This window comes from Malus sylvestris, chromosome 17, assembly GCF_916048215.2.
Source record: "Malus sylvestris chromosome 17, drMalSylv7.2, whole genome shotgun sequence".
Lineage (NCBI taxonomy): Eukaryota > Viridiplantae > Streptophyta > Magnoliopsida > Rosales > Rosaceae > Malus > Malus sylvestris.
This window is the reverse complement of record NC_062276.1, coordinates 25469689-25485214: the sequence shown is the minus strand read 5'-3', so window position 1 is coordinate 25485214 and position 15526 is coordinate 25469689. Positions and strand designations below refer to the sequence as shown.

The following is a 15526-nucleotide window of genomic DNA, read 5'->3' as shown; positions in this document are numbered from 1 at the left end:
TTAATAAGTGGATCTTCAAGGTCTTGGGATATAGACTTTCTCAAACCTTTTATTTCTCATGATGAGTGCCAGGCGATTTATGATACTTGTGTTGGTGATCCTTTGTTTAATGATCGTCTGGTTTGGCCGAACACGAGGAATGAGGTGTATTCTGTAAAATCGAGATATCACTGGATGCGGTCTCGTGCGGTTTCAGCGATATCTAGGGGTACCTCATCTTCGATTATGGTTCCTTCTTCAGTTTGGCAGGCTATTTGGAAAGTGAAGACCCTCCCGAAAATTCGCTGCTTTCTTTGGAGGGCGTTGAACCGAGCTTTGGCTACGATGGAGGCTTTATTTCGGCGTAAATGTTCCCCGTCTCCTATATGCCCTATTTGTAATTGTGAGGTTGAATCTGTTGAGCATATTTTATTTTTGTGCCCGTGGGTCGCTACTGTCTGGTTTGGTGGTTCTTTAAATTATGTGGTGGACAGAGTGGGCTTCTCTCCGTTAGCTAACTGGTTTTCTTCTATTTTATGTTCACCATTGGGCTCAAAGGATGTTTCTATTTGGTTCATGCCTGTTGTTGCCTTCACTTGCTGGTTTATTTGGAAGGCTCGATGTAATTTTATTTATAACCAGAAGGCTATCAAACCTCATCAAGTTATTCTGTCTATATCCTCTTCGACTGCAGCTTTTTTGGAGGCGTCCCGTCCGACTGTGGGAACCTCTTTACCTCAGCTGGTTTCCCCTCTGGTTGTGGCTCGCTGGTATCCGCCTTGCTCCTCCTTTATCAAGCTCAACGTTGATGCTAGTTGGGATGTCATTTCGGCTAAGGGCTCTGTGGGGATTGTGGCTAGATGCGCTCTCGGTAAGTTTATTGGGGCTCGAAAACTCAGGATTTCTGCTCCTTGTGTTGCCGTGGCTGAGGCACTTGCCATTTGGTATGGTTGTGAGTTTGCTAAGTCTATGGGCTTGCATAGAATTATTGTTGAATCAGATTCTAAAGAGAACATTTCTGCTTTGGCTCAGGATTTGTCCTCTGGCCGCTGGGAGGCTTATCCGACGTTAACAAAAATTTTAAGGATTAAGGATATCTTTCAGTCGTGCCGCTGGTCTTGGGTTCCGAGATCGGCCAATCTGGCGGCGGACCGCTTGGCGTCGAGAAGTAACACGGAGATGTGCAGGTCTACTTGGATTAGCCGTCCCCCATCGTCGTTGGTTCATATTTTGAACAAGGATGGCCTCCCTTGTCATCCTTAATTGTATTTTGGTAGTGAAAGGGGTGACGCTTAGCACTCGGTGCTGTGTCTTTAGTCTTTTCTCCCCTCTTCACTGCTTTCTGTTGTTCTCCTCTGGTTGTTGCCTCCTGGTAGGCTTCCTTGTGTTTTGGCTCCGGCCCTGGTTATGAATTTATCCAGTTTCTCAAAAAAAAAAAAAAAAAATGGGAGAGTCCTTATAGTATAATCCCTAAATTTGAAGTTTTTATGATTTTGTGTGATAATTTGACTAGGTGCACATTTTTTGTTTATGTTAACCTTTTTTTTATTAATTAAAAGCATTATAAGTTTCAATTAAGATTATGGATCATGTTTTCAACTCAAGGTTATCGCTATACATTCTTATATGTGAGGACATACACTATGTATCCAGTGAGTCCCTATACTTTAGGGACTCACTTTTCGATCCATTGAAGATTCATTTTGTCTTTATATTTATTTTATACATATTTAATATGATAGTTGTCCATATTTAAAAACTCCACTAAAGATAATGAAACTCCCAAATTTTTTGGTCAGCTAAAACTCTTTTCCCAAAACATTGAATGAAATAGTTAAAACCAAGGTATAAAATATTGATGATATCGGAAATATCGGTAGTCCAAAAACACGGAAATTTCGATGGAAATATTGGGATATTATCGATATCGATAAAAATTGAATAAAAACCACGGAAATTGTAAGAAAAACTTGAATTTTTTTATTGAAACTTTGCAGGATGTTTATTTAATCAATTATCTATTAGTTTATCACAAAAAATTTGGAAGGAATTGCATTGCATGATAGATTTAACTGATTTAAGTTGATTATATAGCGAGCTGGCAAACATTGTGAGTGTAGAAAATATGTAGTAATTAATGAAAGAAGTTTAAACACACCATAATCATTTATATATAGTGAATTAGTACAATATTTTACATTTCATACATTGCATGGTAAGATACATGAGTGACTTAGTACCACATAGAGTTCCTATCAAGATCTAAAATATCGATAATATTGGAAATATCAAAAGTCCAAAAACACGAAAATTTCGATGAAAATATCAGAATAATATCGATATTTTAGAATAGATTATTTGAATTGTGAAAATAAAAGCTTACACTGGTTAGATAAATGAAAAGAAAAGAACCATATAAATGTATTTGGCACGACTTGATAGAATGCGAGTCAGTAAGGAGCGGAGTTCAGTTCAATGAATCGTGAGAAATACATTTGACTTAAATATAACATTTTTAAATTCTTTATCCTTCAAAGCATTTCCAGCAGTCAAGATGAATATTTTACTCTCTTTTTTTTTTCACTCATTCATTCAAAAGCTTTTCAATCAACAAAGAATACAAAATAGAAGATACTGTTCATTTTAACGAAAAATTATATTTTAACATTAAAAAGTTAATTTGAGTATTATTCACTTTATCCTTTATTTTGTCATTTTCGTTCAAACTTAAAGTTTTCAAACTATTTTCATTAATTTTTCTTATAAAATACCCATTTGGTGGAATTTTCTAGATGCAGTTAAAATGTCTCATTAGGTTTAAAAAAAGATTCATTTCGAGGGTACTTTTTTGAATTGTTAATAACACATAAGTACTGTTAAGACTTGTTAAAAGTATTTTTAAAATTACTGAAATAATTTTTAAAAATAATATTTTTGTTTTGGTTTTCAAAAACACTTGAACTGCTTTTTTAAGATTCACTTACAATGTATACTAACTATTAGTTTCAAAAAACATTTCACTATAGCGTTTTCAATTATTTAAAAGTAATTATAAATAAGCTCTTATTCATCACAAATGAGCTATAATCTGTCTTCCAACCATATTAGACACGTTAGTTTAAGTTCAACATGTGTACAATCGAAAGAAAAAGATCAACATGTGTGACAACAAAGTCTTGGAAACGTTAGTTTTCTAGATTCTTACTCTCTCTTCCAACCAAAAAACAATAGCAAAGATCTCTAAATTCTTAGAACATTTTTTTTTAATTAAAGTATGTAAACGAGTTAATTTATCTGATAAAAGACAAAGTTTTACGAATAATCTCAAAATTAAACCAAATAAGGAAAAGAAAAAGCAAGTAATTTTCGTAATAAACCAGAAACATGAAATTATATTCAAACATTTCTAAATTTGATGGGTCGAAAGTAGAAGAAAAAAACATTGCCCAAATTTTCTTAATTAATTGGACAAAGTTCAAAGTATTTACAACCACATTTTTTTGGGGAACAAAGAGAAAAAGAAAGAAGACAAAAACAAATTTACAACCACGGAAGACCAAGACTTTTTTCCTTCTATGTAGCCAAGAAACCAAGAACCCCAGAAATTTCCAGACCAATCAATGAGAACACTCCATCCTCTGCATGCGGTTCTTGAGAATTCCGTTGTACAAAGCGATTCGATTCGCCGGAATTTTTCGTCGAATTTCGTTTCTGCAACTTGTTTCGACTTTGCTCTTCTCTATACTGATCGGTTCTTCTTCCTCCTCTCCATCCCCAGCTCGCTCCTCCTCCTCAATATTTTCAGCAAAATGTACTTTCTTCTTCTTCCTCTCCCTCTTCCTATCACCTGAACAAAACAACTCAACAACCATAAGAAAATAAAATTACTGAGCAAAGAGAAACAAGAAAGAAAAACGTAAGCCAGTTGGTCAGGCCAGTGTGCCGGCCACGTTAGTTTAGAGTACTTAGAATATCACCGGAAAAGTAAAGAAGTAAGAGAAACCCAATTACGTGAATACAAGCAAGAACGTAGAGGGATTTGGTTCGGAGACTGATGGGAAAGTTGGGTTGGTGGGAAATTCTTTTGCCTGGAGAAATGAAGAAAGACGAGCATGCTGGAGACGGCCATGGCAGTTGCCAGGACCAAACCTTGAGAGCCTAGCATAGAAGACATGGCGTAGAAGAAAAACAGAGGATAATTTGGAGGAAGAAAGGAAAGTAGCCGAGAGGGTTTCGGTCACCGATCGAAGAGGCGTTTTATGTTATATTTGTGAATTGTTGCGTACAAGAGGACATGTAGAGGCGGTTGTCATATATAAGGACTCTTTTCTGGCTTGTGATAAAAAAAGGGGAAGAAATTATGTTTTAATAAATAAGAATAATATTTGATTACTCACAAGTATGTAGGAGTTTCTACTTAAAATTATTCATTGTTGATTTATAGAACTTTGAGTTTATAATCATAACTCATCATATTATAAACCACTCTACAAAAGTCGTCTTAAACTAACATTGTTTAGTCATCCAATTATATAAATACAGATGAACATAATTCATGTATTAAGAACCATCTATGTATTTGTTACGATAAATTGACTAAACTACTTTAGCTTTTGTTGATGCACAAAATCAGCGAAGACTTTGGTACAACAGAAAGTGTCAGGTTTTGTGACCTTCGCTTGGTTGCTTCGGTCACTAGTGAGGATAAGTACGTAAATGAATAGAGACAGAGAAGCAAACACAGGATGTACGTGGTTCACCCATATTGGCTACGTCCACGGAGTAGAGGAGTTCTTATTAGTAGTGAAGGGCTTACACAAGTACAAAGGATCAAGCTCTCAATTTAGTGAGTTCTTGTGAATGATTTAACACAAAATGGCATTAGGCAATATTGTGGGGGAATGACCCCTATTTATAGAAAAACTTGTAGCTTTGTCACATTGACATGTGTCATGTTATGATTGGTTCTTGATGTTGACACGTGCTGCGCTCTGATTGGCTTCTAATCTTGACACGTGTCGAGTAGTGATTGGCCTCCTGGTCGGAGGGGAACTCTTCTGGGTCCTTGACAGTATAGCGTTGGCCGGTGCTCGGTAGTTTCGGGATTGGTCAAGTATGGTACAAACAGTGCTCCCCTAAGTTCCCGAGTGAGGGAAACTCCTCGGTTGGGGACTTGCAAGATCCAATCCCTTGAGTAATCACGAAACTTCTAAGTACCGAAGTGTGGTCTGATCTTCATCTGCCCTTCTCTGGAAGTACCTTTCCTCCATCCGGGAATGGTGTACTTAGCTGATGTTGACGCACAAGGTAATGTATCAATTTCACTTGAAGCTTAGTTGTAGTTTCGGGCTTAGTCAAGTGTGATACAAACCCTATAGTAGGAGTCCCCCAAGTCGCCGAGCTAGGAGATCTGCCGAAAGAGGTGACAGACAAGGTAAGCAGTCAAACTTCCAAGTAAGCAACCCAGGATCAGAGGTTTGACGTCGGCTTCCGGTTGATTGTTCTCATTCTCCTTGTCTCTCATTCAACTGCCAGGATAAGGAGAAGCAAATGGATAAGAGATGATATGAGATACTTTTGCTTTTGAAGAAGTAACTTTCCACAGGCTTATTCTTGAACTGTGCTGGAGGGTTTTCTGGTGCCCTTCAGAGTATAAGGCCGACTCAAAAATTTGAGGGTCAAAACAAGTCCATCAAATCTAGAGTACGTTCGACCTTGATGATATGGGATACTTTTGCTGTTGACGGAATAATGAATGTGGTATGGAAAGGTGTCGTGCTGTAGTGATCTGTTTCAGCTCACCGTTGAACCTTCTGCTTCAATCTTTTGCATGGCAGAAGTGGTGTGCAACCTTTGCATTTAAATGGTCCTTCAGAACATTCCTTCATAGTGACTCATCCACGCTTGGCAGCTTCAGTGTAAAGAGCCAATATCTGATCAACTGTCATGAGGTATTTGCCGGTGGAATTCGTGACCTTGACAGCAGTTGAGGATGAGTACTCGAGAGCAATGCTAAGTAAGCAACCAGGCAAAGGCTCCAGGCAGTCAGTTCCAAATTGGAGGTTTGATTTCAGGTTCCGACTGACTGCTCTCTTTCTCCTTGTCCTGCAGGTGTGGACAAAGACAAAGACAAAGACAGGGAGAAAGCATGATATGGGATACTCTTGCTTTCGACCCTGATGATATGAGATACTCTTGTTCTTGGTGTGGCTTATTTGCTGAGGTATTATCGGGGGGAAATAAAGCTGAGTATTTCGAGAGGTTATGTTGAGGGTGCCTTTTCGAATGTGAGAAAGGGTTGAGCATTTTTGCAGGTTTGCCTGTCCGTTGAGGAGGGAGGTCAATGTATATAGGGATTTCCCAATAACAAGTAGTAATGCTATTCCTTTACCCTTCTTGGTCACAGCGATGTAGTGGGAGCTGCCAGCTTCACGTGTTTTAATTTTGTCAGAGCACTTTGAAAAAGTGGTATGTGGTATCTGGAAAGCTGATATTACGTGTGGAGATTACAGACAAGCTTTATCTAAGGAAATCTGGCTCTCGAAGTTCTGAGAGTTGTGCCTCTTCGGTTTTCGAACAAGCAATCCCGTCGAGGATCTGACTCTCGAGATTCGGAAAGCGGTGCTACTCCGGTTTTTTGAGAAAGTAATTATGTTGGGAGTCTTTTCTCGAATGTGAGTAAAGGTTGGTCGTTCTTGCCAACCTGTCTTGCCACAAAACACGGAGGTCGACACACATAGGGACTTTCCAGTTGTCAAGCAGTGGTGCTGTTCCTTTACCCTTATGGGTAATAGTAGGGTAGCTGGCACTTCGAAATTCTCGTGCCTAAACTTTGTCAGAGATCTTTGACAAAGTTATATGTGGTACCCGAGGAGTTGATGGTGCATATGGAGAGCGGTGATTGATCAGTAAGATTCACGTGCTTTCTACTTCACCAGAAATCTTCGACAGATTGCCCGTAATTTCCGCAAAGCTGATTGTGCATGTGACAGGTGCTGACGAGGCTGCAAAAGCAGGTGCTTCTTCGATTTCTGAGATCGGCCCTCGTGGTCTCTGAGCAGCCCAGCTTTTGAGAAAGCAAACGCCTCTTCGATTTCTGAAGCTCCGTCGAGTGCAGATTTTTATAGAGGCTGGCATTAAGTTCCACAGCACACTTGAATCTCTACCAGTAGAAGCTCATTTCTTGCACTTCTAAGATCTTGATTTGTCTGACCTCTTCCTTCTTCAACACATTTGAAAATGTCTGGACCCTCCGACCGTCGTTTTGACTTGAACCTTGGAGAAGAGACAGCCACGCCTTCTCCAGACAACATATGGCGCCCATCCTTCATATCCCCTACTGGTCCTCTTACCGTTGGGGATTCTGTGATGAAGAATGATATGACCGCTGCAGTGGTGGCCAGGAACCTTCTCACTCCCAAAGATAACAGACTACTTTCCAAACGGTCTGATGAGTTGGCTGTTAAGGACTCTCTGGCTCTTAGTGTTCAGTGTGCAGGTTCTGTGTCTAATATGGCCCAACGCCTATTTGCTAGAACCCGCCAAGTTGAATCATTGGCTGCTGAAGTGATGAGTCTCAAACAGGAGATTAGAGGGCTCAAGCATGAGAATAAGCAGTTGCACCGGCTCGCCCATGACTATGCTACAAACATGAAGAGGAAGCTTGACCAGATGAAGGAATCTGATGGTAAGGTTTTACTTGATCATCAGCGGTTTGTGGGTTTGTTCCAAAGGCATTTATTGCCTTCGTCCTCTGGGGCTGTACCTGGTAATGAAGCTTCAAATGATGAACCTCCAATGCCTCCTCCTTCTGGGGTTTTGTCAAGTACTGAGGCTCCGGATAACCACCCTCCGGTGCTTTCTCTTTCTGGGGCTCTACCGACTGCTGAGACTTCCCCTAAGCAACCTTTGTGAAGGCTCCCTTTTGTTTGTTTATTTTGACTCATGTATATGTACATATTTGTGGCTTATCGAAAATATTAATAAATAAGCTTTGCTTCATTTCAACATATTGTGTTAAATACACCAAAGCCTTCTTCATAAAGTTCTTTGAATTTTTTGCTTTTGTTGAAACCTGTATTGTTGAAGCTTTGTGAGTGGAGCATGTAGTTTGAGGTAGTGTTCCCTTAATTTCCCGAGTGAGGAAAACTTCTCGGTTGGAGACTTGAAAAATCCAAGTCACTGAGTGGTTGTGAGACTGCCGAGTATCAAGGTGCAGTAGCATATGGTGGGAGTCCCCCAAGTCTTCAGGCGAAGAGAGTTGCCGAATGAGGTGTCTAGCTAGTAGTCAATGTCATGAGTAGGAAAACTTCACTTGTTTCTTTTCGAAGTGGTAACCCAGGGCTCTTTCTTCATATATTGTTTTTTGTTATGAAGATGTGTTAGGCCCAAAGAAGTGGAGGCCTAGGAACTTTTTTTTTTTTTTTTATTATTATTTTTTTTTTTATTTTTTTTTTTTACTCCCTCCCTTTTTCTTGTGTCATTTACATGGGTGTATTCGAATGGAGCTGAATGAGGGGTAGGGTATGACTCATTATCATGTGCCATGATTTTGTCTTCCTTTAGCTTCTCTTTTGCTTTGCTTTAGTCTTCCTTTAGCTTTTCTTCAATATAACACCATTTTCTGTGGCTCAGATCGCAAAACCATATTCATGAAAGTTGTTCCTTAGCTCGTGAACTACAACATATCCGAATTGGAGATCCATCGGAGCAGTACAACTCCAGAAATTCAGGTATGATGAGTGATTGTTCGTCATTTGTATATCAACGCGTCAGACTTGTTGTGAGCTTCAAAAACTCCATTTTCTCTTGCTCAGATCAACATACTTTCTTCATCGAAGTTGTTCCTTAACTTGTGAACTACAACATATCCAAATTTGAGGTCCCTCGGAGCAGTATAACTCCAGAAATCCAGGTATGATGAGTGACTGTTTATCATTTGTCTGTCAACCCGTCAGATTTGTTGTGAGCTTTGAAACTCTATTTTCTCTTGCTCAAATAAGCATGCTTTCTTCATTGAAGTTGTTCCTCAGCTTGTGAACTACAACATATCCAAATTTGAGATCCCTCGGAGCTGTATAACTCAAGAAATTCAGGTATGATGAATGACTGGTTATTATTTTTCTGTCAACCCGTCAGATTTGTTGTGAGCTTTGAAACTCTATTTTCTCTTGCTCAGATCAGCATGCTTTCTTCATTGAAGTTGTTCCTCAGCTTGTGAACTTCAACATATCCAAATTTGAGATCCCTCGGAGAAGTATAACTCCAGAAATCCAGGTATGATGAATGACTGGTTATTATTTTTCTGTCAACCCGTCAGATTTGTTGTGAGCTTTGAAACTCTATTTTCTATTGTTCAGATCAGCATGCTTTCTTCATTGAAGTTGTTCCTCATCGTCTCTTTCATAACATATCAAAAATTCAGAATGAACTAATGGTTAAATATTTCCAGATCTTCGAAACATCACAGCAGCTTCGAAATCTGCAAGAATCCGACTGTCATGCTTGGAGCTTCAACACTTTAATTTCCGTGGCTCAAACAGAAATGGTTCCTTCTTGAAAGTTGTTCATCTGCTCAAGAACTAGAGGGTGTCCAAAATTCAGCTCCATTGGAGAGAAGCAGCAGCTGCAAAAATTTGATAGAGAAAAGGAGGCGAAGCTTTGTTGGATTTCTAGGCTGGGGAAGATTCCAGTTTTTGTAGCAACTTCAGTACTGGTGAATTGCTTGTATTTTTGTCCATAACTAAATTTTGGACTTTGAATTATTATTTGATCTATCATAATATGTTTGGGAACATATATAAGTGAATAAATAAGAAGGAAGATTTTGGGCCCTTGTGGGTGTAAAACAAAAAATGTTTAGGTTGTGTGAACAAAATTTGTTTATTTGGAGCAAGGTTTTGTGTTGAAGCTTTGTAGGTGAAGCTTTGGTGTTGAAGCTTTCTAGGTGAAGCTTTGATGGTGAAGCTTTGTAGATGAAGCTTTGTAGATGAAGCTTTCTAGGTGAAGCTTTTTTAGGTGAAGCTTTGTAGGTGAAGCTTTTTTAAGTGAAGCTTTGGGCCCTTGTGAAGCTTTGGAGGTGAAGCTTTTCGGGTGAAGCTTTTTTGGGTGAAGCTTTGTGGGTGAAGCTTTTGAGGTGAAGCTTTGTGGGTGAAGCTTTGGAGGTGAAGCTTTTCGGGTGAAGCTTTTTTGGGTGAAGCTTTGTGGGTGAAGCTTTTTAGGTGAAGCTTTGTGGGTGAAGCTTTGGAGGTGAAGCTTTTTTAAGTGAAGCTTTGGGCCCTTGTGAAGCTTTGGAGGTGAAGCTTTTCGGGTGAAGCTTTTTTGGGTGAAGCTTTGTGGGTGAAGCTTTTGAGGTGAAGCTTTGTGGGTGAAGCTTTGGAGGTGAAGCTTTTCGGGTGAAGCTTTGTGGGTGAAGCTTTTTTGGGTGAAGCTTTGTGGGTGAAGCTTTTGAGGTGAAGCTTTGTGGGTGAAGCTTTGGAGGTGAAGCTTTTCGGGTGAAGCTTTTTTGGATGAAGCTGTTTTTTTTTTTTTTTTTTTTTTTTTTTTTTTTTTTTTTTTTTTTTTTTGGCGCTTGACACGGTCTTCATTTGCTTGTTTTGTAGTGACTGTGGAAGACGGATTGCTTTCTGATTGAGAAGGGTTCCGGCATCGCTTTGCACCATCTTCATGTGGGTAATATAGGAACTTCCTTATGTTTTGATCATGCATGTAGTGATAGAATTTGTTTCTTCTTATTGTAGATGTCAGAGCCTGGAAGTTCTAGTGATGAGGGCTCTTCTAGCTTTAGCTCTAAGTCTGAGTCTGCAATGTCGGAGTCTTCAGGGTCTTTGTTAGAGTCCGGTACTAGAGAAACATTGGATGATCTTCCCAACCGTCAAACTTTAGCTATTGCTAGTTCTTCCTCCATGGCGTTGGGTGAGGGGGTTGTTTTTGATGCCATACCCATATTTCGCTCTGAGTTCACAGCAGACCATCTAAAGAATAACTTGTTAGATAATGAGAAGCAGGTTGAGGCGCTAAGGCAGTCATGTAATATCCCTCGTAGTGTAGGGATACGTTTGGTACATGATGAAGAATGGCCTTCTGAGCCTCCCCAGGGTCATGTTATGTTCTACACCCAGATATTACTGACTTTAGGGGTGAGACTACCTTTACATCCGTGGTTGCAAAAGATGTTATCTTTGATCGGATATGCACCTGGGCAACTCAATCCTGGTTTCTGGGATACTTTGATTGGATTTTATATCATTTGGATGGAGTGTGGGTTGTGTGAGCCTTCCTTCCATCAGTGGCGTTACTGTTACAAGATGCGCCCAGCAAAATCATGCACTGGTTATGCCGAGTGTGCATGTCGGAGTGAGAGAGAGCGTATTGTGTATGGTAAGAAAAAGGCATACTACACATGGAAAAACCGTTGGTGCTTTCTGTATAATGATTGGGAGTATGATAAGGGTGTCACGCCTGAGCGACGTGTGCTTACTCACTTCCAGACTGTAGGTTGTAACGTATCAACCGTTCGTACTATTTGCTATTTGTTGTGGTTTTTTCTTGCTTCTAACACTTTGCTTCATGTAGTGACGCGGGGCACCATCCAACTGTTTGGGCAGGAGCTATCTGACATAGAGAAGGTGTTGAGGGTGCCCAAAGAGGATAGACACTTAAGCAAGCTACGACCCTTATTTCGTCGGTACGGTTTTCAACCCTTAGTTTCCGAGAGCCAGGGACGATCGAGTAAGTTGTATCTTTCATGTAAACTTAGCTCAATTCCTTACTTTATTTGGAAAGTTGTATTTCTTATTTTGATTTTCCTTATGCAGTGGAGAAGGTAAGCAAGAAAACAGGGACTAGCACCCATAAAAGGAAAGCACCAGTGTTAGTTCCTTCGGAAGACATCCTACCGCATAAGAAAATTCATAAGTTCCGAGGGGAACCATCCGTTAGACCTAAGTCCCAAGATGGGGTCCTTAAGGGGCCTGCCTTTAGGAAGACTGGAGTCGAGACCGTTGATAATGCTACTGCCGTAGTTGCAGGAGAAGGGAGCCGACTGTTGCCTCATCCTCTTACTATGGAGCACACTGTCCAGGAAAGTGATCCTGGTTCCCGCCATGAGGGGAAAGGCAAGGAAAGAGCTGGCAGTGTCCCGTGGAAGGACTTGAGGGTTGCCACGCGGCCAAAGGATTTTGGGGATATCAACAATTGCTTGGCAGGGCGTCGATTCGCCTTCGATGAGCTCGGAGAGCCCTTAGCTAAGGATGAATCGAATTGCGACCGGATGTTGAAGCTGTCTTCATATGTGAGTGTTACTTTGTCATTTCCTTACTTTTTCCTCTTTATTATCATTATTTAGGTAGTGATGATCGTCTTGCCATGCAGGTCATGGCCGAGTATCACGACAGACTGCAAGAGGTTGAGCGGTACAAGGCAAAACTGAAGGAGAATAAGCAGCTTGTGGACGAGGCCCGAAGGAATAAGGGACTTTTGACTCAGGCTCTCCAACTGAAGGATGAAACCATGGAGAGCTTGAAAAGGCGAAATGGTGAGAACCTAAGGCTTAAGAAATTGTTTGAGGCAACTAAAAAACAGTTGGAAGTGGCTACCTTGGAAGTATCCAAGGTTAGGGGAGAATTGGATGGTGCCTTAGTTGAGATTTCTGAACTGGAGAAGAGCATTCCAACTGAAAGGGAGGCTGCTGTGCAAGAATACTTAAGTTCTTCGACCTTTCATCTTGCTATTAAACCCTACTGTGCTCAAGAAGCTCGCTTTGAAAAAAGGAAATGGATGGCCGTCCTTGATCGTTATGATGATGGGAGCATTCTTCGAAAATACCACGAAGATATAGATGAGCATCATCGAAAGGGCGAGACATTTGTCCTTGCTGTTGATCCTAGCAGCGAAGATGAGTCTGATAATGAAGGTAGTGCTGATGCACAGACTCAGCATGGTGAAGAGGATCTTGGGGATGCAGAGGATGATGGTAGGACGCGGAATGATACTGCCAGGGGTTCGGCTTCAGATGAGAATGAATAGCAGTGTCTTTACTATCTGCATGTATTCTGGATGTAGTAGTCTGATGTGTGTATAACATGTGCCCATGTTATAAGCTTGAGAGTTTTGGATTTTAGGTGTTTATGAGTGTTTGCACTATTATTAATGCATGTTTGGCTATGTATGAATAGATCTATTGTTTGGATATAAGCCATTGTTTGGTTGTTCCTTTCTTTGTATAGTCTTGTCGACACATACTTAGATTTTGTTTCGTGTTGGATATATCTGCTTTGAGGTTTCAACACTTGAGTGTTCCCTTGCTAGGAATGTAAAAGAGTGAGGGCTGAGTTGGCTAAATTACCTCTTTATTGAATTCATTGCCAAATGGCCTTCATTACATAGGATGCCGAACGGCTATAGCTCAACACTTGTACATCGTGAGTCTATTTGTAGTAGTACTTCAAGTGATCAGCGTTCCATGGATGGCCAAGGGTCTTGCCATCGGAGCTTCTAAGTGTGTAAGAGCCAGGGCGACTGATGCCAATGACTTCATACGGTCCATCCCAGTTTGGACTAAGTGTGCCTTCACTCGGGACTCTGTCGCAAAGTAATCTTTTCTTTAAGACCCAGTCTCCTATTTTGAAAGAACGAAGCTTGACCCTAGAGTCATAATAGTTGGAGATGCGCTGCTTGTAGGCGACATTCCTCAAGTGAGCTTGGTTTCTGTGTTCCTCGACTAAATCCAAGTTGAGGGTGAGTTGTTTGTCATTTTCACTTTGAATGTAGTTCTGGACTCGGAATGTTGCTTGCTCGAGCTCAACAGGGACAACCGCCTCTGTGCCAAAGGCAAGTGAGAATGGAGTTTCTCCTGTTGAAGTCCGATATGAAGTGCGATATGACCAAAGAACTTGGGGTACAAATTCTGGCCAACAGCCTTTAGCTTTGTCCAAGCTGGTTTTCAAAGTGCGCTTGATTATTTTGTTGATGGCTTCAACTTGTCCATTAGACTGGGGATGAGCTGGAGAGGCAAAGCATAAGTTGATGTTGAACTTAGAGCAGAACAACCTGAACTTCTTGTTGTCAAACTGTCGCCCATTGTCAGTGACTATCGCATTGGGAATGCCGAATCTACAAAGGATGTTCTTCCACACAAAGTCTTCTATCTTTGCCTCAGTAATGGTTGCCAAGGGTTCTACTTCGGCCCACTTTGTGAAGTAGTCCACTGCAACGACTGCGTAACAGACTTTGCCCTTCCCTGCCGGCATTGGGCCGATCAAATCAAGTCCCCACTGGGCGAAGGGCCAAGGGCTGATCATAGGAGTAAGAGGCTCTGGAGGGGAATGAGGAATAGTTGCATATCGTTGACATTTGTCACATGAGCGGGATACTTTGATGGCATCCTGGTGGAGTGTTGGCCAGTAATATCCTTGGCGAAAAGTCTTGTGTGCTAGGGACCGAGATCCAGCATGATCTCCACAGACTCCCTCATGTATTTCCCGAAGGACGATTTCCGCCTCGGCAGGCGTAAGACACCTTAAGTATGGCAGGCTAAAACCTCGCTTATAGAGTTGATCATTGATGATCAGGTAGCGGGTAGACTTGTATCGAATTTGCTTAGCCTGGACTTTATCATTTGGGAGGGTGCCATGAGCAAGGAAATTATAGATCGGGGTGATCCAACTATCCCCCTGTTGTAAGTTGCATACTTCTGCGGCCATGGTGCTTGGTGTTGCCAACAGTTCGACATGAATTTTTCTTCCAATCTTGTCTTCCACAGCTGAGGCGAGGCGAGCCAGGGCGTCTGCATGACTGTTTGCCGCTCGAGGAACTTGGGTGATCTGGTAGTGGAAGTGCTTGAGCAAAAGTTGTGTTTGCGCAAGATATGCTGCCATGGAGCTGTCCTTAGCATCAAAGTTGTTGGTAACCTGGTTGACCACTAATTGGGAGTCACTGAAAATATCAATTTGTTTAACCCCGAGGTGTTTGGCCAAACGTAATCCTGCCAGAAGGGCTTCATACTCGGCCTCATTGTTTGATGCCTTGAATTTGAAACGAAGAGCATACTCCATTGCTACCTTGTCGGGCGTAGTCAAGACTAGTCCCGTTCCACAGCCCTGTTGGTTGGATGAGCCATCAACATACAGACTCCAAGCTGAGGTCGTTGATTCTACCTTCTGAGCTTCCGGGGGTAATGAAGCCACTGCTTCAGGTGTAGAAGCAATGTCAACCGGATATGTGAAGTCGGCAATGAAATCTGCTACTGCTTGACCTTTTTCGGCTGGTTTTGGTTGGTAGGAGATGTCAAACTCACCCAATGCTATCGCCCATTTGATCATTCGCCCAGACGTGTCAGGACTCTGGAGTATCTGTCGAAGAGGGTGATTGGTAAGCACGATGATGACGTGTGCTTGGAAATAAGGGCGAAGTTTCCGAGCAGACATGACCAATGCTAGAGCTAATTTCTCAATGTTGGAGTATCGTGTCTCCGCATCTTGTAGGGCTTTGCTAGCGTAGTAGACAGGTCGCTCAATATTCCCATCCTTTCGAATGAGAACGGAACTTA

At 41.3% G+C, this 15526-nt stretch overlaps 2 protein-coding genes and 1 long non-coding RNA gene across 4 annotated transcripts; 2 read left to right on the top strand and 1 right to left on the bottom strand.

Annotated features, from left to right (window-relative positions):
- Positions 1-3342: 3342 nt before the first annotated feature.
- Positions 3343-4309, bottom strand: LOC126611547 (uncharacterized). Its single transcript, XM_050279850.1, has 2 exons — positions 3991-4309; positions 3343-3826 (listed from the first exon to the last, which is right to left on the bottom strand). Exons 1-2 carry the CDS (start codon positions 4151-4153, stop codon positions 3597-3599), a joined length of 393 nt encoding a protein of 130 aa, XP_050135807.1. The 5' UTR covers positions 4154-4309; the 3' UTR covers positions 3343-3596.
- A 4159-nt stretch (positions 4310-8468) lies between these two features.
- LOC126611545 (uncharacterized) lies at positions 8469-9812 on the top strand. Of its 2 annotated transcripts, XR_007618893.1 has the most exons (4): positions 8469-8711; positions 8796-8893; positions 9158-9255; positions 9431-9812. It is a non-coding gene; the product is annotated as an uncharacterized LOC126611545 (long non-coding RNA). The 2 variants fall into 2 exon arrangements; XR_007618892.1 differs by having other exon boundaries at positions 8480-8893.
- Positions 9813-9969: 157 nt separating this feature from the next.
- LOC126611536 (uncharacterized) lies at positions 9970-13360 on the top strand. Its single transcript, XM_050279842.1, has 5 exons — positions 9970-10057; positions 10143-10646; positions 11554-11709; positions 11796-12271; positions 12352-13360. Coding segments are annotated over exons 3-5 (1131 nt in total). The 5' UTR covers positions 9970-10057; positions 10143-10646; positions 11554-11708; the 3' UTR covers positions 13006-13360.
- Positions 13361-15526: the final 2166 nt, after the last annotated feature.